The sequence below is a fragment of the Clinocottus analis genome, unplaced genomic scaffold (genome assembly GCF_023055335.1).
Source record: "Clinocottus analis isolate CAN_PGR_092001 unplaced genomic scaffold, fCliAna1.0.p SCAF_8, whole genome shotgun sequence".
Classification (NCBI taxonomy): Eukaryota; Metazoa; Chordata; class Actinopteri; order Perciformes; family Cottidae; genus Clinocottus; species Clinocottus analis.
The window spans coordinates 13,776,274-13,803,223 of NW_027176240.1; the positions used below are offsets into that span (position 1 = coordinate 13,776,274).

Below are 26,950 nucleotides of genomic sequence, written 5' to 3' on the forward strand. Positions count from 1 at the left end.
CACACTAGTTTATACATTTTTATTTTGCAATATCTTTTTTACTTATTCTCTTTCTTTGAGACAAAAAGATAACGCTACCATACACATATTAACAAAGACCTCACAAGCATTACACACAAGTGTGTAGCCGATAACAACACGAAATAGCGATGTATGTGATACATTTTATTTTTAATAGCATGTTCCCAAAAAACATTCGAAGATAAACAAAAAAAACCTGGTGGCATACTTTAGCTGTCTGCCCAACATCTCCACCACGTGGTCAATTACTGTATAACTCAAAATTCCACGTCAAACATGTCTGTAGATGGGCTATTCTTCATTTCAATACCTTTAATATAGATGTACCCACTGGAGTGCCTCCACGTATCTCCAGGGGTGCACGTACCCCCATTTGAGAACCACTGCTTTACTAACTCATAGCCTATGCACAACCTCAGAATAAACCAAACAATGTATCTTGCATGAATTAATAACAGGATTGAGAATAATTGATGAGGGCAGTCATGATAATAAAAACAGCATGATGAAGGTAATCTCTTTTCTATTTGAAGCAATCTCACCACAAGAACCATTTAGTGGCTCTTCTGGAGCTTTCAGTTTGATGTGCCCAGGGAATCATTCATGTGCAGTGCATTTTGAAGCACTTTAGGGACTTCTTGTCCATTTAGTTTATCAACTTAAATGTTAAGATAAAATTGTAGTTTTTAGAGAAGTTGGCAAAACATGACGGGTTCCACGTCATAGCTCTTGAGCTTTCTTCTGCATATGTTTTATTTATTTTACTTGCCATATTCCTCTTTCAGAGGAGATATTTTGACTTGTGATAGGAAATTGTAACTTTTCTTGAAGTTTTGCCCTAACTAACTGACAGTATAAAGCAATAAAATTACATTATTGCATCACACATAGTAATGTATTATTTTGTCATTCCAGTGAAAGCATTTGGAGGCATTTCCAGTAGGTTGTCACAGATATCCCTCCACTAGTATTAGTACTGATAGTGCCAACTGTTTCTTTTACTTATTGTTTTTCTTCCACTAGAAGGCGACAAAAACAGATAAAGCTATATTTTTGTGAGCAAGTTCATCGTGAAACACTATTATTTCCTACAGCCATGGAAGGCAGCAGCAGTTGCGAGGAGGTGGGGGTTTTGAATTTGCCTTCACACGCTGATCTGCAGTCAGTTATTTAAAAGCCTCCTGATAAGTTGGCTGACACTGGCTGCGGACAAACAGACTCTAAGTCAGCTATTACGGAAAGCGCCATACACGAAGGCAGGAAGTCAAACTTGTCAGTCGCGCGATCAAAACTTTGAGACATAAACAGCAGACGTACATATCGATAGTCTGACTTTTCGTGGCCATTTAACTTACCAGCGAACAGCCTACAGCGATGGACAAGCTCCGTCGTGTGTTAAGCGGCCATGAGGAGAACGAGGAGCTGGGTCTCACTGACCAGGTAACGTGAGCTAACAGTACAGGACACGCTGCTAACGCTAAACGGATACAATCTCATTAAACCAGGACTTGTGCGAGTATGTTTTCCTCTCTGTGGGACCCGCTTTTAACCTGAAAGTGGTTTGTTTTCTTCCATCTACTGTTTGCTATATACGTTGTTGCATCATTAAGTAGCTAGCAAACGTGTCAGTCTCTCTGTAGCATTTCATAGACATGTTGGCTAACATAGCAGTTGTATTATCATGTCTTGTTATTATTCCGTAATATGTTTTATTATAATATCATATGTGTGTGGCAGTAATTCAATAAATTGTATTGTTTGTTTGTTTATTTGCACTTTTTACACGCGTTCCCGGTGAGGAGGAAACTGGGTAAGATGCTGACTTGAACACTGTTTTTATATAATCGGTCACGTGATTGTAACTTTAACTGTCTCAAAAGTTTCACTCTGGCACACCATATAGTGTGCTACGTTTGCAACTCTGCTTTTCCTTGCAGATTATACTGTACAGTTTAGTACAGAGCCCTTCTGGGGTCACCCAGAAGGGCTCTGTATTGTATTAGTTATTAGTTGATTGTATTAGTTATTTTGTTTCTGTGTGTGTGTGTTTGTGTTTGTGTGTGTGTGTGTTTTTAAAAGACTTTACTGCAGCTGGGTGTTTCCGTTTGGCTCGAGCCAACATGGTTAAATCCCCAGTAAAAGGCCTTTGGGTCATTGGACTTGTCTTGTGACATCCTCTCATTGTTCTCACCAGGTCCTTGATGCCAGCACTCTCAGCTACAGCACCCGGGTGAAATGGTTTGTCATATGCTTTGCTGGAGGCATCCTGTGCTCAATACTCGTGAGTGTATCTGGCTTCTCTCTGACTTTACGCTGACATCAGGAATGCAGAGCAGACATAACGCTATTACTGTAGTCAGGAAAAGTCCAAGTATTTTTTTCTTTCGCTATGTTTGATTTCAAAGTATCATGAAACTCAAATTAACATTCGCTCAGAGCAAATGACATCAAGACAAATTCCTGTTCTCTTACGCTTCCAGATTATAGTAATTGTCACTTGTATGTAATTAACACCTAAAGGTTGCTTGTTGTTTTTAGTTTCAGTTTCTAGAGTGTGGTTTGCAGTTTAAATAAAGTCTTGTCACTGGCAGCACTTGCTGATAACACTTAAACCACCACATCAGGATTCTCACTGACAAAAAGGGTAGTTGCTTCATCTTCTCGAAAGCTTAACTCATAACTGTGTCCTCTAAATAGTATCCCTCCCATGGTGAAATGCATACTCTGTTTACACTCAGAGTGTGACACTTTGTCTTTTTCACTGGTAGTGGTCCAGATAGTGGGCATGCAAATCTTAAACGCCTCATATCGTCTGTTGGCACTAGGGGGAGCCCATCATATGTCAGAAAAACACATGGACAGCTCACAGTCCTTTTTTGTGTCTTCCAAGAAAAAAAATTACATGCATGTAAGCCTTCAATTATCTCAAAGTCCAGGATTAATTTATATACTTGACAATTATCCCTATGTGATAGTTAGGTGACATTGTTCTCTGTAGCTGACAAGCCTTTCTTGCTGTTTCCTCAGGGTTCAGCGCTGCTGTTCCTTCCGAATGGAATCAAGTTGTTTGCCGTCTTCTACACTATCGGGAACATCGCAGCACTTTCCAGGTAAGTCAGGCTCAAACTGTCAATGTCAGAGAATTTTAATGACTTGAGGTGGCTCTCTGCCATTTTTTGCTTGTAAACTGTTTATAAAGAAGACTAATAATATACTGTGATTCTGCCATTTATTTAGCATCTTACCCTCTGTGAACTCATCACCTGTTGCTCAGAGTTTGGCGCACAAGGCCTGAGAAACCAGGAGATGTTGTCGTTCTGATTTATATGACATTTGTATTAGATAAACAGTGGTGACTACTTGTTCTGCACCGGGCAATAGGATTATAGCTAAAATTATAATCTCTGTTATTTAATCAGATTAGCATTAGTATAATTATACATTTATATTCTAACTACAATCTAATTGAATGGAAAACTGCCATTGCAGTGACATGGCACTTAATAAACGTTTAAATCTCATTCAAGCACCTTGATTGCAAAAGGTTAATACTGCAACTAGTTTAGTTTATTTAATTGTGGTCTTTATTATTACATAATTATTTCTGCCCTGCATCTTATTTGTATGTTGCTTGAAAGTCAGTAGGCGATTAGTAAAGATAGACAATGGTCAGTGGAAACAGAGTGGCTACTTGTGTCCCAGTGACAGTGTGACATTGATTCAGCCGGTATTTAAATCATGAGGGACCAGAAAAGATAATTGTTTATTATTAACAGATGACATGGGACGATAAAGTCTTTGGTCTTTGACGCTAATGGACCAGGGAAGACTGGGCCGAGGTGTGTACGGGTGCGATACAGCAACATGAATGATCTGAATGTAGAGAGACTGTCACATCTAAAAACACAGCTGCAAGATGATTGGCTAATGGTGCAACAGTTTCATTTTGCTAATTGGACAGAGACTAGCTGATCCAAACAGCTGCTGTCATGAGAAATGACAGAAAGTACATAATGAGTGAGCATGCTTGAGAAGTGATTGGCACATGTATGAGAAATAATTTACGGGCTCAGGCATGTAAGAGTATCGTCTTCTAAATGAGCTTATACCTTAATCAGGTGTCTGTGCTCTACTGACCACCATGAAGCTGAGGTATCCTTGTTGTTCATAGTTTAATGTGAGGGTTGAATATTATGGGAATTCAACTTTCTATCACTAGATAGCAGCATCCTTCTGTATTTTAAAGTTTAGATTATTTAGTCTTGCTAAGCCAAGGGCCACATCTAATTAAGATGTCGTTGACGTCTTTGACAGTGAACCATTGATGAGGGGATTTTTTTTAAGACTGGCCAGGTATCAGATGTCCAGAGGGTTTAGATGTGCCAAGGAACTAGGTCACCTGCATTCATAGCGCAGGTTACTGACCCCAACCAAGACTGTCATATTTTAATGAGCTTAATGCAGTTTTCATCTTTTTAACTTTGACTGCAAGAATATTACTTAGTTACCTCATCTCAATAACCGCAGAGTGTAAAGTAACTTGCAAGTGTTATATTAATGGATTAAACAAATATGAGCCCCTTTCGACAGGCAATACAAGTGTTTGGCTTTCAAAAAAGTAACTTCAGTTTGATCAATTTTATTGGAAACTTATTTTTACCGCAGCAGGCTGGTAAAGGGGCTTTTTTTTCTTGCTCTTCTTTTGTAACCAGGAAGTATTTGTCTTTTGTTTATTTCGTCAAAGTTACATTTATAGACATTAAACCCTCCGGCATTGGTTTCATATTGGCAATGGTATCATTATCACACTGCCTCCTGTACCGCAGCAGCAGCATGTGCGTGGATATCATTAGTGTGTGTGTCCTAATGAGCGGTTGATGAAGTGTGTCCATCCCTCTCGGCAGACCAGTAGAAAAAAAGCACGAACGACTCTGATGTCTCATCTAACCGATGTGACGCTTTACAGACATGCTCTGCCCACACGGCTCTGCTGAGCCCAGAGCTGCGTGACTCGTCAGCGGGGAAAGCCTTTGTCTCGTCTCCGTCACTGACGTCACACATGCATCATGTAGGAGGGTTGAAATGTGTCACTGAGGTGTTGGGCATGAAATATTTACCCCCAGATTGTCGCGTGAATTTGATTTCGGTGGTGTTGCTATTCTGATGTTAGTCAGAAGAGGTGTGTGTGTGTGTGCGTGTGTGTGTGTGTGTGTGTGTGTGTTTGTCTACGGTGTGAAAAATTTTCTGAGCTCTATTGTGACCAAAAATGTGTCTTATTAGATTTAAATTTTTCCGATGTTAGAATTTTGAAATAAACACAGATTTTAGATGCTACATATTGAATGTCTATGGAGGTGTAACAATATTTGTGTGTTTGTCTGTCACAGCTGACCACCAAGATGATATTTGTATAGTTCATCACTTTCAAATGCCACGTTAAAAAAATGCCAACACATATACACCGTCTTGGTTGCACTGGCTTCTCTCTGGAAAGAGCAGTGGGAAAAAAAACATAATTGCAAAAATTTGATGGATGAACCTTTTACACAACAGGTCAATGTACTTTTTTGCTGATTTATCCAAATTGTAATTGTGTTTCTTATTTTGACGCTCTAAAGCACCTGCTTCCTGATGGGGCCGCTGAAACAGCTGAAGCGCATGTTTGAACCAAAAAGACTCATAGCCACCATTGTCATGCTGGTAAGTACCGTTTGCTTTACGTTACTTTAAACCCTAAGTTGAGCTCATGTTTTATCCTCCTCTGTATTGGAGATTAGTCCATAGCGTAATATCGTAGGTGTTGGATGCACTTTTCTCTTTGATTCCTACTTGACATGAGGTCATGATGCATTTACATTGTACCTGCCTTCACCGACGTGACACAGATGTTTTTTTGTTGGCACATTTAGTGGCTTTTGTTGTTATTGTAACTTAATATTTTAGATGAAATACTGAAAGAAATCAAGTGTCAGATGGTCAACGTTATTCTGCAAGCGGACAAAAAGATAACTTTTCCTTTCTTCTTCCATCAGCTTTGCCTTGTCTTGACCCTGTGTGCAGTGTTTTGGGTAAGTAGTCAACACATAGTTGTTCCAGTCGTTGTTGTTCAAGTGCAGTGTTTTCAACTGGAAGAATGATCTTTTTTGTGTTTTTTTTTTTCTTTCACAGTGGCATAAAAGGGGTCTTGCTATCATCTTCTGTATTCTGCAGTTTTTGGCAATGACATGGTAAGTGTAAGCAGCCGCCTCTTCACTGTGGCGCAGTTTTAAATTAATTTACTCATCACTCACACCCACTCAGTCGAAGCTGTCTTTCCGTTGTAGAGAACTTTGGTCCAGCTACTTTACTTAACACTGCTGTTGCTTTAAAGGGAATTTCTGCAATTGGTATGGTAGTTTAAATTTTTGGTAAACTTGACTCTAAAGCGTGTCATATAATATTATTTGGTTATTAGAAGCACAAAAACTTAACTGGGTTGCCCTAGTTTCTCTGAGGAGGCAGTGACATCTGCTTGACGTACGCATCTTGTAAAAAGACAGGTAACTTGGGGAGGTTGCCAGGCATTGTGGTCCAGTAGGTCAGTATATTGTTGGCCTGTGAGAAAGAGGTCGTGCCAGTGAGGATGTACTTAGAGAAGTCACAGGTCTTGTTGTTATTGTTTACACAAAGTCGCAGGGGTCACTACGACAGAGTAAATGGTTCATTGAGATTATGTGGAACTTCTGTTTTTTTGTTTGTTTTTAAAGTATGTAAAATATTAACCGGAAACAATCTTAATGTCCTGCACTTTCTTTATAAGCGATTAACCGTTTAGATGCTAGTGTTCATGCTAGTTTAAGTATTGCTGTCTGATTGCTGCAGATGGCTCTGACTCGACGACTGAGGAAAGAGACCGACGGGGTTGGTCAGCTCATAGCAAGGCCAGTGAGTGACGTGTACGGGCATGTCAACACTTGTATGTTCATTAATTTGAACATATTTGCACAGCAGTAACAAAAGGCTTTCAGGTTTGTGAATGTGCATAGAAACGCAAACCCCCAGCAGCTCAGGAGGAGGGGAACGGACAATTTGATTGCATCACTGAGCAAGGACCGTGTCGGCCTGATCACTAGACTGCTGTTGCACCTACGTGTTGTACACTCACTTCCGCTCGACCTGCTTTCTCGGAGGCATCGCCATGGTAACCACAAGCCACACATCTGAAGAGCATTCCTAACAGACAGGAGAGGGAGGGGGAGGGGGAGGGAGGAGAGGGGGGGGGGGGAGTGCACACCCACGCAGGCGCTCAGACGTCTGTGTGAAGGTGGTTCTGTAATAAATAGCGAAATCACACACACGCGGAAGTAAAGTCCAGTCCTGTGAAGTGACCATAGGACACTGACGCACAACTGACTGGCACTGACTCAATATAGAGCATGACAGGCAGGGGGACGTTACTAAAAAACATTGAATTAAATGTATTTATTTAGATGGACACTCGTGTTGTGCTTACAGAACTCGTGATAACTATTAAAGCTCGCACTGGGGGTAAAGTAAGATGGCAGTAGCTCGGGGTGTAGTTAATCATCCATCTGCTGTACCACATTCCTCACATATTTCAAATGTAGTAGGTGTTTGATTAGGGGCTTTTTTGTATTTGGGTGCTTCACTTCAGCAGTAATCATTTCCAAGGACACTGTATTGTGTTTTTGTTGTGCTCTGTGTTTGTCCTGCAATCCATCTGGACTCGTGCAAAGATTACAGTGTATCCAATTCCTTCTCAATCACGCTTGGCTAATCCCCTCGCAGAGAGATCTTAAAGACCCTTCGGCCCAATGATTGCTGCTTAACTTTTAACAGTATTTTACGTGTTGCTGTTCTGCTCATTAGGAGGCCGCTAATGAGACCTACATCTACTTCAAGTCATGCATTCTTTTTTTTATTTTCTTTTTTTATATAATCTCTTTGACATCGCATCATTACAATACAATGACGTCATTCAGACAAGCCTTAATAAAACATGTGTACCTTCAGGAAGGATCCCGGGATTTCCAGTGATTACATGCTGAAATACAGAAGGATATGTTTGCAATCATCTACAAGAAATCTTGAACATCTATGTAATGACAAAGCTTTTGAAACATGGCGGCTTCAAATATTTTACTAATGTGGCCACAAACCAAATATAACATTGGATCCATCCGAGGGAAACGTTACATATTCATCAAATAATGTGATATACATACTAATAGTAATGTATCTTAAGAATATCGTTCTGCTTAGTCTCACAATATTTTGTTCTATCTAAATAATGTCTTCTTTTACAGTCAGTAACTTGTCATTGTCGCCTCATCCAGATGTTTTTGTGTATTTGTGTTTCAGGTACAGCATCTCTTACATTCCATTTGCCAGGTAGGAAGACTTGATTGTATGATTTATGTTGTGTCTGCGTTAACCTGAAGGTGATTTGTATGTCCAGTTATATGTGTAACATAGATAGATGTATACTTCATTCATGCCCAAGGAGAAATTAATTTGTCACAGTAGCATGCAACTTACATAGAAGACACAAAATATCAGGAATGAAAAATACTAAATACATACATACACTGACTAAAATCTGTCCCTTTTTATAAGAGCTACTATTCATATTTTCACAATGCTCGCTGCAAACTAACTGGAGGAGAATACTGTGTGTGAACCTTCAATGAAAACATGTTTTCATTTATCTCAAAACACTGTTTGCCCCCAACATATGGCTGTAATTCCCCCTCCCCCCAACGACTAGTGCAGGCACTTAATGTCAAGCAAATGGCAGCTTGTTGTTTCACGCTCCTCCCTGCTTTAGCTGTGTGACGCTATTTGCTGTAACATCTAAATGAAATCATTTATTGTGCAATAATGCTCTTTCAGTCCGATTTCTCTCAATATGTATCTCTCAAATTAAGCTTTTATATGACTTGTGATGAGCTTATGTTAAGCTCTATAGGGTTGACGCACAATGCAACATTTTGATTAGATCAAGACCCCAATAGTCTGTCCTGCATAAGAGAAGAGGATCAACAACTCACATAAGTCGTTCTTACCTACTTACTTTGTCTTTATTGTAGATAATGTGCAACATAGAGCCTAAAAGCATTTAAATCTTACAGCGATTTTATTTAGTAATTTCTTCAGAGTACACTACAGTAAATTTGAATTAAAATAAAACACTCCCCGATAGTTAGATGTTCTCAAACTGGCCACCTTGATATACCAACACCTCAGTACTTTCCCCAAAAGCACAAGGTGTGAAGTTGTTTTGTCAGTCCAGCTGTAAGAGGGGTCACGTCTCATTTGGTGAGGTCCAAAGCCCTCCCACCGCTTCCAGAAAGGCCCAAAAGCCTTGTGTATTTGGGCAACCCTATAATCCGTGTTGACAGCTGAGAGACGTCCCATAACCTCCCACAGGGCCCCTCCCCCAACGCAAACGCTTATCACAATACAAAGCTGGGACAAAGACCTTTTGCCGTGCCACCCTTCCAAAAAACAAATTCCTCCAGATCAATGCAAATGTGACGGCCCCACCTTGAGCTGAATATTGAAATCCTGACGGTCACCTATCTATTTGTCCTTTGTTGTTGTATTTTGTACTTTTTGTGTCAACACATTATTGTCTTTTCGCTTTAAGCTTCTTACTTTAATCCATTTTTCATTTAAATTAGATTTGATCATTTATCTCTTTATCGTTGGCCAAGTTACAACGAACAGCAGATCTCTGAGTGACGCATTAGACGTCCGGTCTGTTGGTCAAACCAAGTGATACCTGTTTAGCCACAACACCACATGGCCAGTGGACTTGATCTTTTAATGTGTGATACTTTGTTGCCTATTTATAACCTCGAACACCAAGACACTGAAACCTGCTGCACGTGCACTTCCCACAGTGCTTTAAGGCTCCTGCTGCTCTGTGTTTAATCAGAAAGTTGGAGGGTCATGTATTTGTGTTAGGGAAGCAAAATGGCATCAAGACATAAGTGCAAACAAACATCATTTATGTGAGAAGGGGGATTCTTTTCATTTGAAGGAGGAGGTCTCCTCCTCTCCTCCGTCCTCCCTCCTCCCCTCCAGACTGCTTATGATCCCCCTTTCTCCTTTTAACCTTGACTGGTCGCACACCTCCTCCACTAAAATTTCACCGTGGCTGGAGGCAAAGTCTGCATAGCAACGCACCGATGGCGAGAGCAAAGCGGTGCGAGGAGGAAATGGAGCAGGCATGGACCGTCTGTGGTTTCCATGGCGATCGCTCGTATTGCATCATCCCTCCATAGCACCTGGAGAAAGGGAGCCCCCATCACTCTGAGCGTGTGGTGCTTCCCCGCCAAAACACACTCACTTATTCATGACGAGCCCAGCCCAAATCGGCTAAACAAAGGGTGGAAGTGCTTTTTATGTCGCGTTTAATTTCGCACGCATGACAACATTTTGCCTCTTGCTTTATTTTTATTTTAAGAATAATTTTACGACACAATCAGCGTTCCTTCATTGCGTTTCTACGTTTTCTTGTCGTCTTTGTATTGTTTGTAATTCTGGCTGTTTTTATTTGTTTACAGGGATGCTGTGATGAAGTGCTTCACCACCTGTCTGAGTTAAGACTTCTTCATCCACAATCAGTGAAGACTGGTCCGAATATGCAAACTGTAAGAACAGTAGCTCTGTAAAATACATATGTGTTTATACACTATCTCCAGATTTTTACCATGGCGTGTTTCATACTGTGAATCCTCACTTTTTAAGTCCAGCTGAAGGTCTATAACTATAATCAGATTATAACATCTTGATGTGGAACAGATGAGTGCATTTAATGCTTAATATATTTAAATATATCGCAATTTTTTTTGAGGATTTTAAACCATTTAAACCAACCACCAAGTGCAGGGAAATTATTTTGACTGAGTGCCTTTACCTTGTTCATTCATAAGTATATATCTATATATAGATGTATACAGTATTTAATATAATACTGTGTATGCAGTAATGTTTTGTGTTCTCACACACAAGCATTATTAAAACACATTCTCTATGTATGAAGCACTGATGTGTGAGGCTCTCAGATGCTATTCCATGTTTGTATATGATTATTTTCTTTTAGGTGATTGAGACACTGCTTCATTGATAATGCACTGGAATATTTGGTATCCACCTATTTGACGTTCTTTTTCCCAGTTAAAGAGATAAAAAAGCAGCTCCTGTCTAGTCTGTTTTTCTCTGTGTAGCACACCTGCCAACCTTAGCTCATCAAATTTACATTAACGTCGCTTCTCCTCTTTAAAAGTTGATTTTGTGCCAGACGTAGCGATGACCCCGTTAATTACGCTTTTCTGGGCATTGTGATTTCGGCGTGACCCAATAACCCAGAATAGCTTGTGTCTCGTTCCCTGTATTGCTTCGGCATGATGGCATAGCCTTTGAGGATGTGGTTGTCATGACAACCGCCTCCAGAAAATTCATAAAACCTCTGCCTTCCCCCCATCTGTGATGGAGATGTTCACATTATCCTGATGAGGTGTGCTTCAATTTGTATTTTATAGAATACCCTAGACCCGTGGTGTCATGTATGGATGATGTATTTTAAAGCAGTTTCATGCATCAATAGCGCCATAGAGAGTCCCTGTTTCCCTGTGTGTCGTGTTACCTGCAGGATTTGCCCGAGGTATAACAAGCATGCCTCCAGGCCGCCTCCTCTTTCTGCTCGACACGGCTGAATAACAGCGTTGCACTTCCTGTTGTGTTGCGCCCACATAGTTTCATTAGACGCTCGGATAATGCTACGTGTTGGTGGTGGATTAGCATGAATGAAATCTCCCCCCAGTACTACTTTTTCAACCAACTTGGCGGGGACCCAGCAAGTCCTTGAGCAATTTAATCATGGGGATAAAATGATTCTTTTGATGAAGGGAGTGTGGTTGTTTTTGTTATTGGTTTTCTTTGCCTGCTATTTTTGGATTACAGCAAAGTTTAAAGGACGAGGATGATGGGGAAGAAACATGACCTCAGAAATCTGTTCAGTCTCCCAACTGTTTCCTTTATCTAATCCATTGTTATGTCAGAGAGGATCGGATCCCACGCCACCACAACAACCAAAAGTCTGTGTCCCCTTCAGCTTAACGCTCCAGCTCATCTTGTAAAAACTTTCCATGTCATTTTCTTTTTTTTATTCCAATAGTGAGTCAGTGGGTGCTGACCTGAATATATTTTTGGTTTTGTTGGAACATATTCTGCTACAGAAACGCAACTCAAGTCTTGTAGAAAAGTAGAAAGTCAAATTGAAGAAAAGATTAAAGTATTGAACCACAATGGGCCGGTGTTTTTCCTGTCTTTGAAGCAATTAATTTGTACACTATAATGTAAATTGTCCTTCTCTGAAATCCCTCATATTGATGTAGTAATCACCAGAGCAGCTTAATAATCAATGGTAAAATGTTTCAAAAACTGTAAAAGCTTAACATCATCTGGCAATGTCAGATAAAAATAGTTTTTTCCTCTTAAACAAAGAGGAAACAAAATCATGTTGAATACATTCTGTAACTGTCAGCATGAAAGTGCAGATATCAGCAAAACAGGAGAAATCAATATTGTGCATGTGTGTATTCCTTTGGATGTCTTTTGCGCTCTATGGCTGAACGAACAACAAAAGACCTTCTACATACGTCATCTAATTGATATTTGAGATATTGACTGACTGAAAGCATTGAGCCAATGACATGTTTTGTTAGTTTAAGGGCAGACGAGGTTATTTTACAGCAACAAGGACCAAACAGGATCTTTGTGGCTGTATATGTGAGCGATATCAACTTCAACTGATGATTGTAAGTTTGAGATGAGGGATGCACATGAACAAAAGAATATAGACTCAAGTCTATGCTGTATTTTCTGTTTCATTTCCTACTAAAGTTAGAATTGATTTCTGCCACTGACAAAAAAAATAGGATCATGTAAGTCATTATCTTGTAATTATGAAATAGTATCTCGGTATTATGACTTAACTATCTCATAATTTAGACTTGGTATATAAAATATTACTCCCATTTAAAAAAAAAACACATTGATCTTAAACACGTGGTCACTTATGAAATGCATCCATCCATGCTGTATCACAATTATTTGCAGATGAGTGATGTTTGTCATGCTAATAATAATACAATGTGAGCGTGTGGGTTTCGTGACCGTGAAGAAGCAGAGAGGCGCTGTGAGGAAAGCTGAGAGAGCCATGAGGTGGATGTCTCTCACTGCTTGAGGAAGTGCTTGTAAATTATGAAATGACATCATCACAGTTTTTGCCTGGCTTTGTTTGGTGCTTTGCGTGACCACGCCTTCCTTCCTGCCAGCCCCACCATAAAGCAGCCAGGCCGTGTGTGTGTGCACCAGTTGAACTCCAGTCATCGTGGACAACAGGTGCACTACAACAGCCGCTTGCCACCTCGCTGCTGGATAATGCCCGCAGAGCGCCGCAGGTCGCTTTGCGCAGAACTTCCTCATCATCTGCACATTGAACATTTGCACGTTTTTGTATCCTGAGCACTTCCGACCACAAAGATGCCTTTTCCGCCCATCAGCCTCCATCAGCGGATCTCCTCTCCGGGCAGGGAACTATTTGGGAAAAAGAAAGCCAACGCAGTGCCTCCTCACACTGAGCAAACCAGCAAATCCGTCGGAGAGAAAGCGGGGTCCGATAAAGAGAAGCAGTCCACTTCTTGGACGTCGGCGAATTTAAGGAATTTGGGACGCAAATCCCAGCAAGAGAAGCGCAAAAGCTCCGCACAGAAGGCAGGTGCCGGTCAGGAGAGCCAGGAAAAGAGCTCCTGGCTGACGATACCAAAACCTCAGGACTCATTCGAGAGAGTCAGGCGCTCCAGCTCCATGGACTCCGCCAGACACCTCAACGGCAAAGAGGAAGGGAAGAAAGAGATCCAGTTTACCCTCAGTCTCACACCGGAAGCCATTCTTGTCATCCAGAAGCGAAATCTAGAGAAGCAGATGATGGCAAAGCAACAGAAGTGTTGCGCCTCGGCGGACTTCCGCCACAGGCGAGTCTTTCCATCCAAAAAGACGCACGGGTCGACCAAGGGCTGCGCTCCCGTGGCCAAAGCGGAAAGCGCCGAGCAGGACATCACCGCCATCGTGAAGATATCTCTGTTGAATGATCAATACAAGTACGACGATGTGGAGTATGAAGAAGAGGACGGGGACGTGGACGAGACCGTCGTGAGGAAATGTAAAGAGTGGCTCAAAGGGGTCGAAAATGCCTCTGCTTTGGGAAAAGTCGACAAACTTTCTGCGCTCCCGCACCTTAAAGGCTGCTGACACCTGACTTTTGTTCTTTTTTTAACATTTCTTTTTACACTGCAGACTGAAGGAATGATGGACTCGTGCGCCGATGGAGGCCCGCTGTGATGGCATCTTTAATTTGATTATTCTAAATTAAAGGTTCGCAAAGGAGGGGAAATAACATCCACTCCACAGGAATGTCAATTTGTTTCGGAGTAATTTACTAAAACAGATGTCACAAAAAAAAACACGTATTAAACACAATGAAAATAAGTCATCTGCATTGGACATTCAACAGAAATAAGACATTAAAGCTGAAATGCGACCAACAGTGCTTCTTATGGTTCATCACAGGGATGCTGCTTTGCGAGTAAAATGCCTGTTCTATGTTTTGTTACAGTTTGAACTGAATACCTTAATATTGTCGTCCTTTGCACATGGTTTTTGTTTTCAGTGGGGCGCCTGTGGATTGGCAGAGGGGTTTGCGTAAAGGGACGTGAGAGCGTTCCTTTGTGCTGAGAACAATACGCTGTCAACAGGGCTTTATATCGCTGCTGCTGGAACCAAACGGGACTGTTTCTGTGTTCCTCTAATGAGAGGGTCATATCCTTTTGTAGGGATTTATCAGCGATGTACAGTATTTAATATGTACTAAATATTTGTACTGTCTAACGTTTTCTCAGCTGATGACTTTATGCCATTTGAAGTAAAAAAAAAAACTTTTTTTTAATTATGCAAGTGTCACTGACCTTTTTAAAGCGTTTCAAATGTGTCTTGTTCCTGTCTAAAAATTCTGTGAAGCGATGCTGATTTGCAGTCATTTAGACTTCTGGCGAGCTACCAGACTTTTTATTTATAGTATCTGGTGTTACTACCTGAAGCTATTTGGTCATTAGTGCTGTAAGCCTCTTAGATTTCCTGTTAAGCAGGTTGACCAGTGTACTGAGGGGCCCAGGAAATTACCTCCACTCTGCTTTACTTTTGTCATATCAAACCGAGCAATGCATGGAGCGACCAAGAATGAACAGCCTTGGCATACCAAATATCTGGGGGACAGATTCACCCAAAGTGGCAGAACTATAACAAATATATTCCCAGTTGGAATTCAGGGCTTTTTCCTGACATTCCCATACTTAGGCGGTACTCTCTGAGCTACAAAGACCCACCACATTTTAATTCTATCTGCGGTAATGAACTTCATGAACTGCTCAGGGAGACACGGCACCTCAGGGAACAGTTGAAGGCTTAGAAACAAAACGGTATGAGACACAAAATAAAGCCGAATTAAAGGGACATTTAGCCTTTGTTGGGTGTCTTTAGCGGCATTACAATTTATTGTGCTGACCATATTACCAAACTTCGAAGGAGGCAGCAATCACATGCCAGCCTTTGACACAAATTAAATCTTCATGCCGGGTCACAAACACGTTTTAAAGTGTGTGTACAGTGTGAAGGTTCCCCGCAGTAAGGCTTAACTCCATTGTTCTCTGTAACTTGGTAACCAGTGGTACACTTTGAGGTCACACATTGAACAGAAGTCTGTGGCTTTTAGGACATAACCACATGTTTGAAAACTGAACTGGTAAACTATTTTTTTTAATCACTCATAACCTCAGGTAACATTGTTGTTTGACATTATTTTGGAATTTGAAGCTAATAATCTTTTCTCTGAATGTCAATAGAGGATTTACCATGAGGTCTGAGTGCAGAGACCTTCATCGATCAAGCACTCTGGATGCACACTTATCACCTGTTGGTGTCAGAAAGGTATTAACCCGCACCTTAACTCATAAGAGTTTCATATTTTATCCTGTTATTGTGGTCCGGGACAGGACATGACATCTCATTCATGTAATGTGCGTAAACACACACTCTGCCAGAAGAAGGCTAGCTGTCCCCATTCTGTGTCACAAAGTGTTTTTGTTGTTACATGTTGCAGGCTGAGATCATGGCTGAGCCAGTACAGTGTGTACCAAGACCCGCTCAGTCCCCGGAGCCTCTTGTGATGATATTATCTACTTGCTCTGTGACCGAAAGTTGTGTAATCCTGCTCCATTGTGTCATTTCAATCGTGTCCTTGTTTGTGTGCCTCTCTCTGGTATTCACTGCTGTCTGGTACGCCTGAAGCCGAGCTGTTCTTGACTGTGTCTGTCCTGGGGGTCAGATGTCTGAAGTCGCTCAAATGCTGGTTTTCAATGGGAAAAGTAGAATTTAAAGAAGCAGAAGCTGGCAACAAGTTGAGATGGTTGGTTTGGTTACAAGTGGTAACTCTTTTTCCAAACTCACAGGCTTTACTTTCGGAGTTGACTCCCTTCCTTTTCAGCTGTGCCTTTTTTCATCATCACTACCTGCGTCATCTAATGTCATTCATTTCCATTTTATCTACAATGCTTCTACCTTGCTCTTTATGGATCAGGAGTTTAAAAAAGAAGAAGAAGAAATAGCTGCAGGCTTCTGTCCCCCTCACTGCAGCATCATGACCACTGTCTAGCAGAGTGACGTGGTACAGCCGGACAGCTGCATTATCCTCCCCTGACTTATAGTGGCAGGAAGCGCAGATGGATGCCGCCTTCAACCCGTCACTTACACTATGCACACATGCGTGAGCGCAAAGGGCCTGCTGGTCCCTTTCCTCTGCCACAACGGTATTACTGTGGCAACGAAACAGATAAATCCTTCGATGCCAGCGGCTTTTGTGAGAAAAGACAAAGCTGACACTTCCAGAACAGACTCGGCCCATAAACCTTAGTAATGTGGTCATTCAGTGGCAGCCTGTTAAGAACAAGGCTTTTCCCTGAGAAAGGGCGAACTCGTGAGAGAAGACTTGGATCAGAGAATACCGTCCTCCCATAAAACTTCAAGCATATTACATTCTTCATCTAAGGGTTATAAAAGGGAGCTTGTAGCTCCATGTATTTCCTGTGTAGTTAATCTGCTCTGGCATGCATAATGTTACTTTCATTGGCCGAGCATTCTTTAGTAACATGCTCCACATTTCGCATTCTTTTCCATCTTATGTTTTCTCTTTATACTCGGGGGCAAGACAGCGTTTGCTTCACAATGTAGTAAATTCTGCCTCTAAAGCCTCCCTCTGCAACATCTGTTGGTTGTCAGTCTTTATCAGGATTAAATAAGGACACTGTTGCCCAATGACATACTTAGAGCAGATCACAGCCTTCCAAAATCGTTTCCTAGAGACATGCAGGAAATACAGTGAGGTCCTGGTGGGAGAGGAGGTGGGCATATTCCTCCTCCGTATTCTTTATTTATTTTTCGATTTGAGTATTGCAAGAACACAATGTGAAGCTGTTGTGTGGGAGGTTGCTTTTGGCAGATGACAGGGATTACCAAAATGCATTCTTTTTGTAATCTTCAGGCAAGCTGGCTGACTCACTCCCACAGCATCTAAATTGAGGTTTTTGCTGTTGACAGGCCGGGGATGAAGTCAAAACTGAGCCCCGGAGGAGGAAGGCATTGCGTAACAACGGTCCAGACCTGGACCAAGAGGCCAAGGCCCGTAGTCAGGCTCAGCTCGACCAGGTTGATAAATACTGAAAATTGATTAAATAAAAAAACGACACATTCATTGTCACAAAGGCACAATCATGTGATGATCATTGTATGAAGAAATACCCACGTTTAATTGATCAATAACCAATACCTTTATCATCTCATTAGCTATACAGTCAATACTAAAGCACGACTCAAGTGGAGCTTACTTTTAGCTCATTTCCTCTCAGCAAGTGTCCTTTCATTTCTTTGATTATCCTTCAGCGCCATCTGGAGGCGTACAGGAACATCCACCGTCTCCGAGACGCTCTGTGTCGCCGCTATGCCGCTCTGCTCAAGAACAAGGTTCACGGCCAGAGAGTGTGGCTGCAGCAGAGTGCCGAGACAGCCAGAGCAAAGTCACAGAGGGAAGCTAAGCAGGTAAATCATTGGATGTTAACATTGTCCAAACTGAGGGCTTTGTCTGAGTCGTGTGTGTATCGCAGAGGTCAACATTTCTCTGACGTTTAAGTGTAGTTATTATATCTTTGATATATTAAAGACGTACATGTTTAACTTATATATTATTCTTCATGATATCATAGTACACTTTTTTTTCCCATTTCAGTGTTTCTCTTAGTTACCTGCTGACTGTTACGTCATGCTACAACTTGTGTGGGGCAAAAATATATTAGCTGTCCAATCTCTCGACATGCACTACAACCGGGTTTAAGCGATTATTTTCATCCGTGGTCCAGTTTGTTCCAACTTTTCTTCATTGTGGGATTTGAGGACACGATGGATTATTTTGTTTGTTTAGTTTTTTCATTCATTTAAGAATAAAATTAAAGTGTTTGTTTTGAGTATTTCTCTCGTGGCATGCTGTGTTCAAATAGCCAGGGCAGTTGATTTGCATGCCTCTCTACACATGAGGGCATTGAGGGCAGTATTAGATCTAAACTGTGGAAGTCATAATTTCAGGTTTAGTCTGTAAACCAAGTGGTGGAGTGCATTTGCCTACCACTGCGCTGCACACTGTCTGCGCTCAAATACACAACCCTACAAATCAAAGCCTCTCTGTTTCCACTACAACATCGCCACCTTCTCTTTTGCTCCTCAAGTGACATGCATATCATCGAAAACAATGCAAACTATAGCCTGCTAACACTGTTGATGAATAGGACTTCTATTGTATGAACCTGCTTTAGTTAAATGTTAACAAGCTGCAGATGAAACAAATCGTTTGCATGTGATGTTTGAGCCGTTAATCCATTCTACGGAGGCAAAGACAGGTCGTAACATTCTGAATCTTATAAATGCAGAATACCGGAAAAGTAAAATTGAATCACTACTGCAGTATTATTTTTAAATTCAAAACACCACTGAGTTTATAGCATTCAAATTTGATTTGAAATTGTCCAAAATTTAGTTTTTGCATTTTTCTATATGTTTATCATAGAATAGTGACCTTAAAACCACAAATTCAGATTGATGCAAAGTAAAATATGCCTAATCTATGAATTCAATACAGATTTAGTAACGGCTAAATTTCACACTTAGGTATTAAGTTGTTGATATAAGACTCAAATGAGTATGACCTTTATACTATGACCTTCACTCCCATCCATCCTTTCACTTTTTAATTTTCTTTTGTTTGTTTGCTTGTAGCAATTGGAGTTACCTGTTCTTGCATATAATTCTCTTTCTCCGCCGTATGGGCTGCTGGGGTTGACTCCTCTCTGACAGTGTGTGAAAAGAGCAATAAGCTTCAGAGAGCGGCTGCATAGAGGGGGTCTAACATGAGAGAGATCCTGTCTCCCCCCTCACAGTAAAAGCAGAGCTTCGTCAGGAGGATGTAAATGTCCTCTCTAATGACTTGCACTTGGGGGGGGAGACAAAAAGAGCACAATAAAAGACTATAGAGGCCCTCCAAGAGGAATCCTTGCTTCAAATTGCTAAGCAAATGAAACTACCCGTTGTTTCCTGAGCTCAGGTCGAGAGGCTCTGTTCCAGACATGAAGGTGAGGCAGGACCAAAGCAGGCAAAGGCAGGAACACCTGCTGGGGCCTAATTGGTCCTCGCTGCCGTTAATAGCTTCCTGTGGCTGCGTGTTTACTTCTCATTTGTTCTGTGTACTCTCTTTCCCAGCCCCTGAAACAAGGGAGGGACGCTTCAAATCTCTATTCCCACAACAGTTCTCCAACTGTTTGTCTTTCTCCTTCTCTTTTATTCTTCAGAAACAAAAGAAGTTAGCCTTCTCCAAGCTGCAGCACAATGACTCATACCTGAAGGCCCTCCCGAAAACCAGCTACTACCTGGTAGGTTTGGTCCCACTTGACTTTAATTCATCATTGATTGATGTTTCATCTCTCCCCGTATTTCTTTTCTGAGATCTTTGACCTCCAGAAACAGTTATCTGAGCGAGGACATCTGAAGAGCCACCACGACGTGGAGGACTTCTACAGCTGCATCAGATATAACTGTCAGCCGTCTCAGCTATACAAGAGTCTGGAGGATGTCAGGAAAAGGAGTTGAGTAACAGTTTGGTATTCAAAGAAAAAATCTCCTTCTAAATCTATTATGGGAAAACCAGTATGACTTTGCATGTGTGTTGATGTAATGTCAGCAGGGCTGCTAAGCAGACCTGCAGCTGATTTGACGACTCAACACAAGACCTCAGAGAAGCATCTCTGCACTGCTGAAGATAGAGCAGAGGAGGACCAGTCAAGGTGGAGACAACCCACACAGTCATACGTCGGTATTTGTTAGTGTCTCATGAGTATTGATCCCTGACCAATTATTCTTTTTAAATTTATATTTAAAGCCTGCAGCATTCTGTGCTTTCAAAACAATGGTTCAACATTTCCCCCCAAAATTCACACTTCTGACACTTACAGAACTCTTGAGATATTTTTGAACATAATATTAAGCAGCAGCATAAAATGTTTACGCCAAATATCTTTCAAATGAATTTGACAAATGATACAGAAGACAGTATATTCTGTATATTTGATAATCACATGTCTGAAGTGTTATGTGTGAAAGATGCAGCTGGTAGTGGCAGGGACATGGTACCCAGGGACACACAGGCCTCTGGTCTGCTGGGGCTCTGTTTGCACTTCAAGAACAAACAGACTCCACTGCAGGCTTGTTTCACATTGACCCTCCTGAATGAAGGAGAGAGCTGATTACTCACGTAAAAGTGAGATGGCCAAACACAAGCTGACCCCCGCTGTTGTGGAGACTCCTCTCCTCGGACGGCTGCTTTTACTCTGACAAACATCATCCGGTGGAAAATGACGTAATTATGTCCGCGACCAAAGAGATATAGCGATTGAGTCAGTGGCGTCGCTTCATGCCGGCACAGTGGAACTGTTGGAGAGATCCTTCTCATTTAAAGCTTGATGGGTTTGCAGACGAACGCTTTCCATTTACCAAAACGTGGCAGAGATAATCTGAGAGATAACTTAATTAAAGATTTTGCTTATACTGTTCAACTGACGTGTGTTTCAACTTTTACACTTGAATGTTACTCATTTCTTTTTAGGATTTCTCCTGGCTTGATTTGTCACCTAAAATGAATTAAAATGTTTTACAATGTTAGCATTTTCACTTTATCTGATATCATTCAGTGCTTACATGTTAACTGAAACTTATGCTCAGCACATCCATTTTACCTGATATTTTCCTTACAGGCCCAAGTCCACCTGCCACTTCACCTGTTTCACTACTGTTTCATACATGCAAATGTACTTCAGAAAAGGTTTCCTTTTCTTTATTGTCAATGAGCAAAAAGTTATACCTTGAAAACCCTTTGAAGGATTTTACACATAAGTAATCTCTCAGAAGCTCCACTCTAGCCCTGGTTGGTCGGGCTTTCTGTAATTGTCTCTTTATTTCAAAACAAATCCAAATTGCATACCATTCATTCCACTTTAATAAAAGAAAATCATCCCCAGGGCATGTAGTTCAGATCCACCTGCTCACATCACCCTCGGTGTCCTTTGTGTTTCGTGGTGTCATGTCGTGAATGTATAACAGAGCAGTGTCGGCCACTGTCACCCTTTTCGTTAATTAGGGCCGAACTCTGTTTCGTAGAAGCATGTATGATGTTAGCACAAGGCTGCCACCGTGAAACAGCGCATTGGCTCGGGGACATGAGGAGCTCGGTAAGAAGGCAAGTGAAGGCTCGCGCTGACATGTCCTCCATCAGTGTGAAATCACACCGCTCCACAGACACACTTGGCGAGTAAGCACAGGCACATTTCCCACATTCGTAAGAAATACTCAAAATATAAGCAATTAGAGCTGAAGTCAAAAATATGGAGTCGGCAATGTCTTTGTTTATTCTTTTAATTAATAAGCCAATTTATCCAATCTGTTCCGCTTTGTGGCTATTTATATGTTTATTATTAGCTGCTATGATTTATTGGGCAGTTGAGGCAGTAGATTGCTATTGCTCTGGCCATCTGGTCATGGTCTCTTCAACGTGTTGAATTTCTCGAGTGTGCATTACAGGTCTACAAAATTAGATTCACCAGACCATGTCTATTACTATGAATTGACTTCAATGAGTAGAACTTGCACATGAGACACGGCTCGTCTAGCGGCCTCTTATTTTGTAGGATCTCGCTCTGCAACAATTTAATGAGTTATCATGAGTTTTTCATCATCAAGCTTCTGCACTCGTACTGTTCATATATGACTGAACAGGTCCACATCCTCATTCCTCCACCTGCCTGGTGTTTGTATGGGTCTGTTACCTGCTGCACTGTCCTGTGAGTAAACGCTGCCTTGCTCAGGAGTCCTCCCTGTAGCCAGTTTGCACTCAGCAGACAAAGTGTGTTGTCACCTGAGTGCGCAGTGTTATTGGGTGCGAGCTGCACCACACCATGGCTACTCTTGAGAAGTAGCACACCATTAGGAATATATTAACAACTCGACACTTTGTGTGCAGGTCAGGCATCATAGCAGTGAATCCTCAATCATTATCCTTTAGGGTAAATATTGAATATCCTGTTGATGGATTTTGTTCTTTACAGTTTGCCTCTTTATCACTCTCTCTCTTTCTCTCGTGTGTGTGTGTGTGTGTGTGTGTGTGTGTGTGTGTGTGTGTGTGTGTGTGTGTGTGTGTGTGTGTGTGTGTCTGTGTGTGTGTGCATGTGTGTGTGTAGGTTATTACAGCAAGTGTCTGGTCTAGAGGAGATATTTGGTGGCAGCCAGCGGAAGAATGAAATTGAGCAAATGTTTCCCAAGGTTAGTGTCAAACCCACAGAGGCAGTAATCTCACTCAATAAAGGGAGTTAGAGACAAATACACCAGGAGCAGTGATCCCCCACTACCTCCTCGAACCGGCACACAAGAATGAGGACTTGATCATGAATTTAATTTCTCTTGGCATCCTCTATTTTATATTGTTACAAGTTACACTGTACACTTTAAGTGCAAATTGTGCACTTTTAAGCATTGAAAACATTAACAGAATGTGAAGAGGTTACAGTGTTGTTACGTCATATGTCTAAGTACTGTGTTGAAGAAATGTCGACTTTTCTGAGCAAGCTAACTAGCTAGCACAGGCCAGTCCAGGTATGTTGTACCACTTGTACCTCGAGAGGCGATAGAGCGTCTCCAGCATCCACTTTGCCCTCAGTTTTCTCATTTTTAACATTTTGGATTAAATCCAGTTGTCTTTTTAAACAATTTGTTATAAACACAACTGTAAATTATGATCGTATACACCCATTGTACTTTGAATAAACATATGTGCTTTCGTGCGGAGAGTTTGACACCGTTCGAGGTTGTCAAGGTTTGCTCACCATGCCGATGACCAAAAGAGTGAAGAGAAGAGTTACGGCGTAAATCATAATATGAAGAGGCGCTACACATCTGTCCAGTGACATCAGAGATCAGGGGAGAGTCGGGTAACATTGGAGGTCAGGTTATGCTCAGGTGCTGAGATCAGCACATACGGACAAGCACGCAGGACTCATTTCTCTCTCACCTCCGTGTCAAGCCGGGGCCTGAGCACACAGAGGATGAGCCGGGCTGGAGGGAAAGCAGGGGAAGGCAAACAGTGGTCAGACAAGACCGGTGAAAGCCAGCGGGCATGCAGGAGCATCACTCACCACAGCCCGGTGCTGACATGTCAGATCCTCCACCTGTCACACCTCCTGACATCCCGAAGGAGTCTATCCAGGGTTCGGGCTGAGTGTTTGTGAGGCGCCTACAGTACGCATGTGAGGGAACAAGTACCACGTTACTTAAACTCAGAATAGTATACGATATTCATAATATGTGAACCTCTCTAAGACTGCGGCACGGAGCCGGTGATCAACTCTACTTTTGAGGTCCTATTTAGTTTCATTTGAATGATATTACGTTATACCGTTATCTTCTTTAAATATTGAATCCACTATATTTCTGTCATGAATTAATGAGGATGTATTAAAGGAGAATACCAGTGTTTCAACATCTTTGAGCCCATCAGATTATATAGTTTATATGACAACTGTTTTTCAAAGTGCTTCATATGTCAATGTGTTTTTCACAACACACGTTTTGTCAGATGGCTTCCTTTCATTTCATTATGATAATCAGCAAGCATTGGAATATATAGAATACAAGTTTGCATTGTTGTAATCAATCTACACAGATAAACTGCATTAGCATGCAACAATGACAAACTTTAAGTAAAATCTCAGCATACCCTACTGGGTGAAATGGAAATCAGCGATGGCCTGGAAGGAGAATACCAGAATTTTAAACTCACGACACAACATGTTATAAAAAATGATGAGCAGTAATGTTAAGTGATTTCAAGTAAATTAGTTAAAAGATAGAAACACACTCTTTACTTTTATTTACCAAAGCAAACTGAAGGCAGACTTGATTGTGTTCTCTGAAGTGTATTTGAGTTGCACCTACATTTCATCCTTTGAGGAATGAATGGGCCGGGGGATCTGTAGGCAGCAATATAAATCAATAATATTAATTCACAGTTCTCCAGGCCCACATCAGGAAGTGGCCCAGTGTGACAGTTAGCGCTGGGTGGAGTGTTGGAGGAGGAGAAAGAGGTGCCAAATAAGACACTAGCATTATGGGAAATGACACTGGCTGTGACACCTCTAACTTTTACACCATGACTACCTCAGCTCGTATACAAGGGGACTTCTCTTTTTAAATTACAAGATGATTAATGGACAAGGAAATGATAGATTAATGTAATATGTTCCACCCACAGATGAAAGCCCCCACATTTGCAACCCTACAGCCTCACTTCATGAGGAGCTTCCAGAGCAGCATGCCCGATTTGGTAGGTCAGCCATCTTTTATTTACACCATGTGGCAGCCCATTGGTAAACACTCCTGTTAACTACTTTGTCTCAATCACAGATTATCCCTGAGATTCCTGAGACGAGCAGGAAAGCGGAGATTTACTTAAGACGGCTGAGACGAATGCACGATCTTTGTTTGACAAACATGGCTTGCTCTAAAAGGTAATTTAGCAAACAGGCAGAGACGTTGAGGAAATGCTGCACTGAGATGAACAATTAAACCTTTCTTCTATAAGTTTAGTTCAGAAGCACATGAAGAGCCTTTCCACTGAGGTTTGTTTTTCTCTGCTTGCTGTGAACTCTGGTCCAGACTGCCGGACAGGGAGACAGACTCACTGAGCTGGCAGGAGGAGCGAGGCAACCAAGATTTGGTTAGTAACACAAACCAGCCACAACACAACACAACACTACAGAGCGCTATGGAAGCTAACACATAGCCGCCACACACTATCTGCCTTAAACGTGTGTTTGTTTTTCCTCTGGAAGCCCCCATGGCAACAGGTCACACCGAACAAAGTTACCAGAAGGAAGGAGTTATTTGTGAGCGTGACACAAAGACAGGATGTAAATCATGTGTTTCATAAATTGAGTTATCAGCGAGATACTTTTTTCCAATCGTGTTTCTCCATAGATGCTTCCCGTCATTGACTCCACACAGCGGAAGACGAGCCAAACCAACCGGCCGCCTCTCTGCTCTCAGAAACAGCCCAGAGGTGTCGGGGATGACGGGCCCTCGTGTCCCCAGCAGCCGAGCAGAATGACCTTGGCCAGGTGCATGGAGGCATACATGAAGCATTTTTATTTGATTTGTTTGTTGGAGACAAAAGTCTGATTGTCACTCTGCATTGTGCATGTGTGTGTGTGTGTGTGTGTGTGTGTGTGTGTGTGTGTGTGTGTGTGTGTGTGGAGGGTGGGGGTTCTTGGCAGACATCAGACTCTGGTTTGGGACACAGCATCATGGGGCCGTAAAGCACCTGATCCTTTATCCATTGAAGATGTGTGTCAACAAAAGCATGTGAAGGTTAAACATATTTCTTTGATTCCTTTTTTTGTAGAAAAAAGCATTGTTTGTTTTTGTAATTTTGTACTTATTTTCTCCCTTTAGATAATTGACTGTGGGATCAAGCTATGGAAAAACTACATGTGATTGAAGATATTGCCACCATAGCATCATTTATTTCTGCAACATAATGTTATAACATAGGAAATATACATTTTACAAATATCGGCACATACCAACATGTTTATTCCATTTCATGCCACAGCATTATACTTTTACGTCTTACAACATTTTAATACTTTATCAAAATATTTGTGTATGTCAGTCAATTATTGATACGAGTCATGGACCTGTATGGTAATCATTATAATGTGTGTGTTTTCTGAAATAAAAGTTTTACTATAATAACATTTCACTATTTGAGCTGTGATCAGAATTGGTGATGATGCACTTGTTATTGCACTTGAGCATAATTGTCATCTATTTACTTGGTGTCTATTTATACAGTAATTTATGTATTGATTATAGAGAAGTTACAAAATGTTAACATACAAACACAGAACTGAAAACGCCCCAGGTCTCTTGAAAATGTCCTAAACCGGTTTACCAACAATGTGTCAACATATAAAGCCATTTTGACAAGTTTGTGTCATAAAAGTAGGCAATATTCCTCTTAAAAAGTTCAAGAAACCATACGGTCTAAATCTGAGACTTCAGTGACTGAAGACCAGCCATGCTCAGCCACACAGTGGTTTGGCTGCAGCAGGTGTGGCTTTGATCTAAGTGTCAATGTTTACAGGTTGATGTAATAAAGTGGGCT

The 26,950-nt window shown here is 41.4% G+C and overlaps 3 protein-coding genes across 4 annotated transcripts; all 3 read left to right on the plus strand.

Moving 5' to 3' along the window:
• Positions 1-1,239: 1,239 nt before the first annotated feature.
• sft2d1 (SFT2 domain containing 1) lies at positions 1,240-12,325 on the plus strand. Of its 2 annotated transcripts, XR_011077120.1 has the most exons (9): positions 1,240-1,461; positions 2,216-2,302; positions 3,049-3,131; positions 5,640-5,721; positions 6,054-6,089; positions 6,190-6,248; positions 6,883-7,201; positions 8,383-8,412; positions 10,593-12,325. XR_011077120.1 is itself a non-coding variant. In XM_068568678.1 (8 exons), exons 1-8 carry the CDS (start codon positions 1,396-1,398, stop codon positions 10,630-10,632), a joined length of 483 nt encoding a protein of 160 aa, XP_068424779.1. In that variant the 5' UTR covers positions 1,240-1,395; the 3' UTR covers positions 10,633-12,325. The 2 variants fall into 2 exon arrangements, 1 of the variants encoding a protein (XP_068424779.1); XM_068568678.1 differs by lacking the exon at positions 6,883-7,201.
• Positions 12,326-13,415: 1,090 nt separating this feature from the next.
• prr18 (proline rich 18) lies at positions 13,416-15,028 on the plus strand. The gene has a single exon (XM_068568354.1). The coding sequence runs from the start codon at positions 13,576-13,578 to the stop codon at positions 14,341-14,343; it is 768 nt and encodes a 255-aa protein (XP_068424455.1). The 5' UTR covers positions 13,416-13,575; the 3' UTR covers positions 14,344-15,028.
• Positions 15,029-15,985: 957 nt separating this feature from the next.
• On the plus strand, positions 15,986-26,413 carry si:ch211-130h14.4 (uncharacterized). Its single transcript, XM_068568005.1, has 13 exons — positions 15,986-16,074; positions 17,740-17,847; positions 18,082-18,237; positions 20,034-20,114; positions 20,188-20,326; positions 20,426-20,525; positions 22,971-23,052; positions 25,037-25,108; positions 25,189-25,292; positions 25,441-25,501; positions 25,762-25,901; positions 26,040-26,151; positions 26,236-26,413. The coding sequence occupies exons 1-13, from the start codon at positions 16,000-16,002 to the stop codon at positions 26,275-26,277; spliced, it is 1,272 nt and encodes a 423-aa protein (XP_068424106.1). The 5' UTR covers positions 15,986-15,999; the 3' UTR covers positions 26,278-26,413.
• Positions 26,414-26,950: the final 537 nt, after the last annotated feature.

What these genes read in the sequence shown, in the direction of transcription:
- sft2d1 (XM_068568678.1), top strand. Translation starts at nt 1,396, where the DNA reads ATGGACAAGCTCCGTCGTGTGTTAAGCGGCCATGAGGAGAACGAGGAG. An exon ending in AGCTGGGTCTCACTGACCAG is followed by an intron (nt 1,462 to 2,215) that starts GTAACGTGAGCT and finishes TGTTCTCACCAG; the next exon opens with GTCCTTGATGCCAGCACTCT. An exon ending in CCCTGTGTGCAGTGTTTTGG is followed by an intron (nt 6,090 to 6,189) that starts GTAAGTAGTCAA and finishes TTTCTTTCACAG; the next exon opens with TGGCATAAAAGGGGTCTTGC.
- si:ch211-130h14.4 (XM_068568005.1), top strand. Translation starts at nt 16,000, where the DNA reads ATGAGGTCTGAGTGCAGAGACCTTCATCGATCAAGCACTCTGGATGCA. An exon ending in GTCAGGCTCAGCTCGACCAG is followed by an intron (nt 17,848 to 18,081) that starts GTTGATAAATAC and finishes ATTATCCTTCAG; the next exon opens with CGCCATCTGGAGGCGTACAG. An exon ending in GCAGAGGAGGACCAGTCAAG is followed by an intron (nt 20,526 to 22,970) that starts GTGGAGACAACC and finishes GTGTGTGTGTAG; the next exon opens with GTTATTACAGCAAGTGTCTG.
- prr18 (XM_068568354.1), top strand. Translation starts at nt 13,576, where the DNA reads ATGCCTTTTCCGCCCATCAGCCTCCATCAGCGGATCTCCTCTCCGGGC.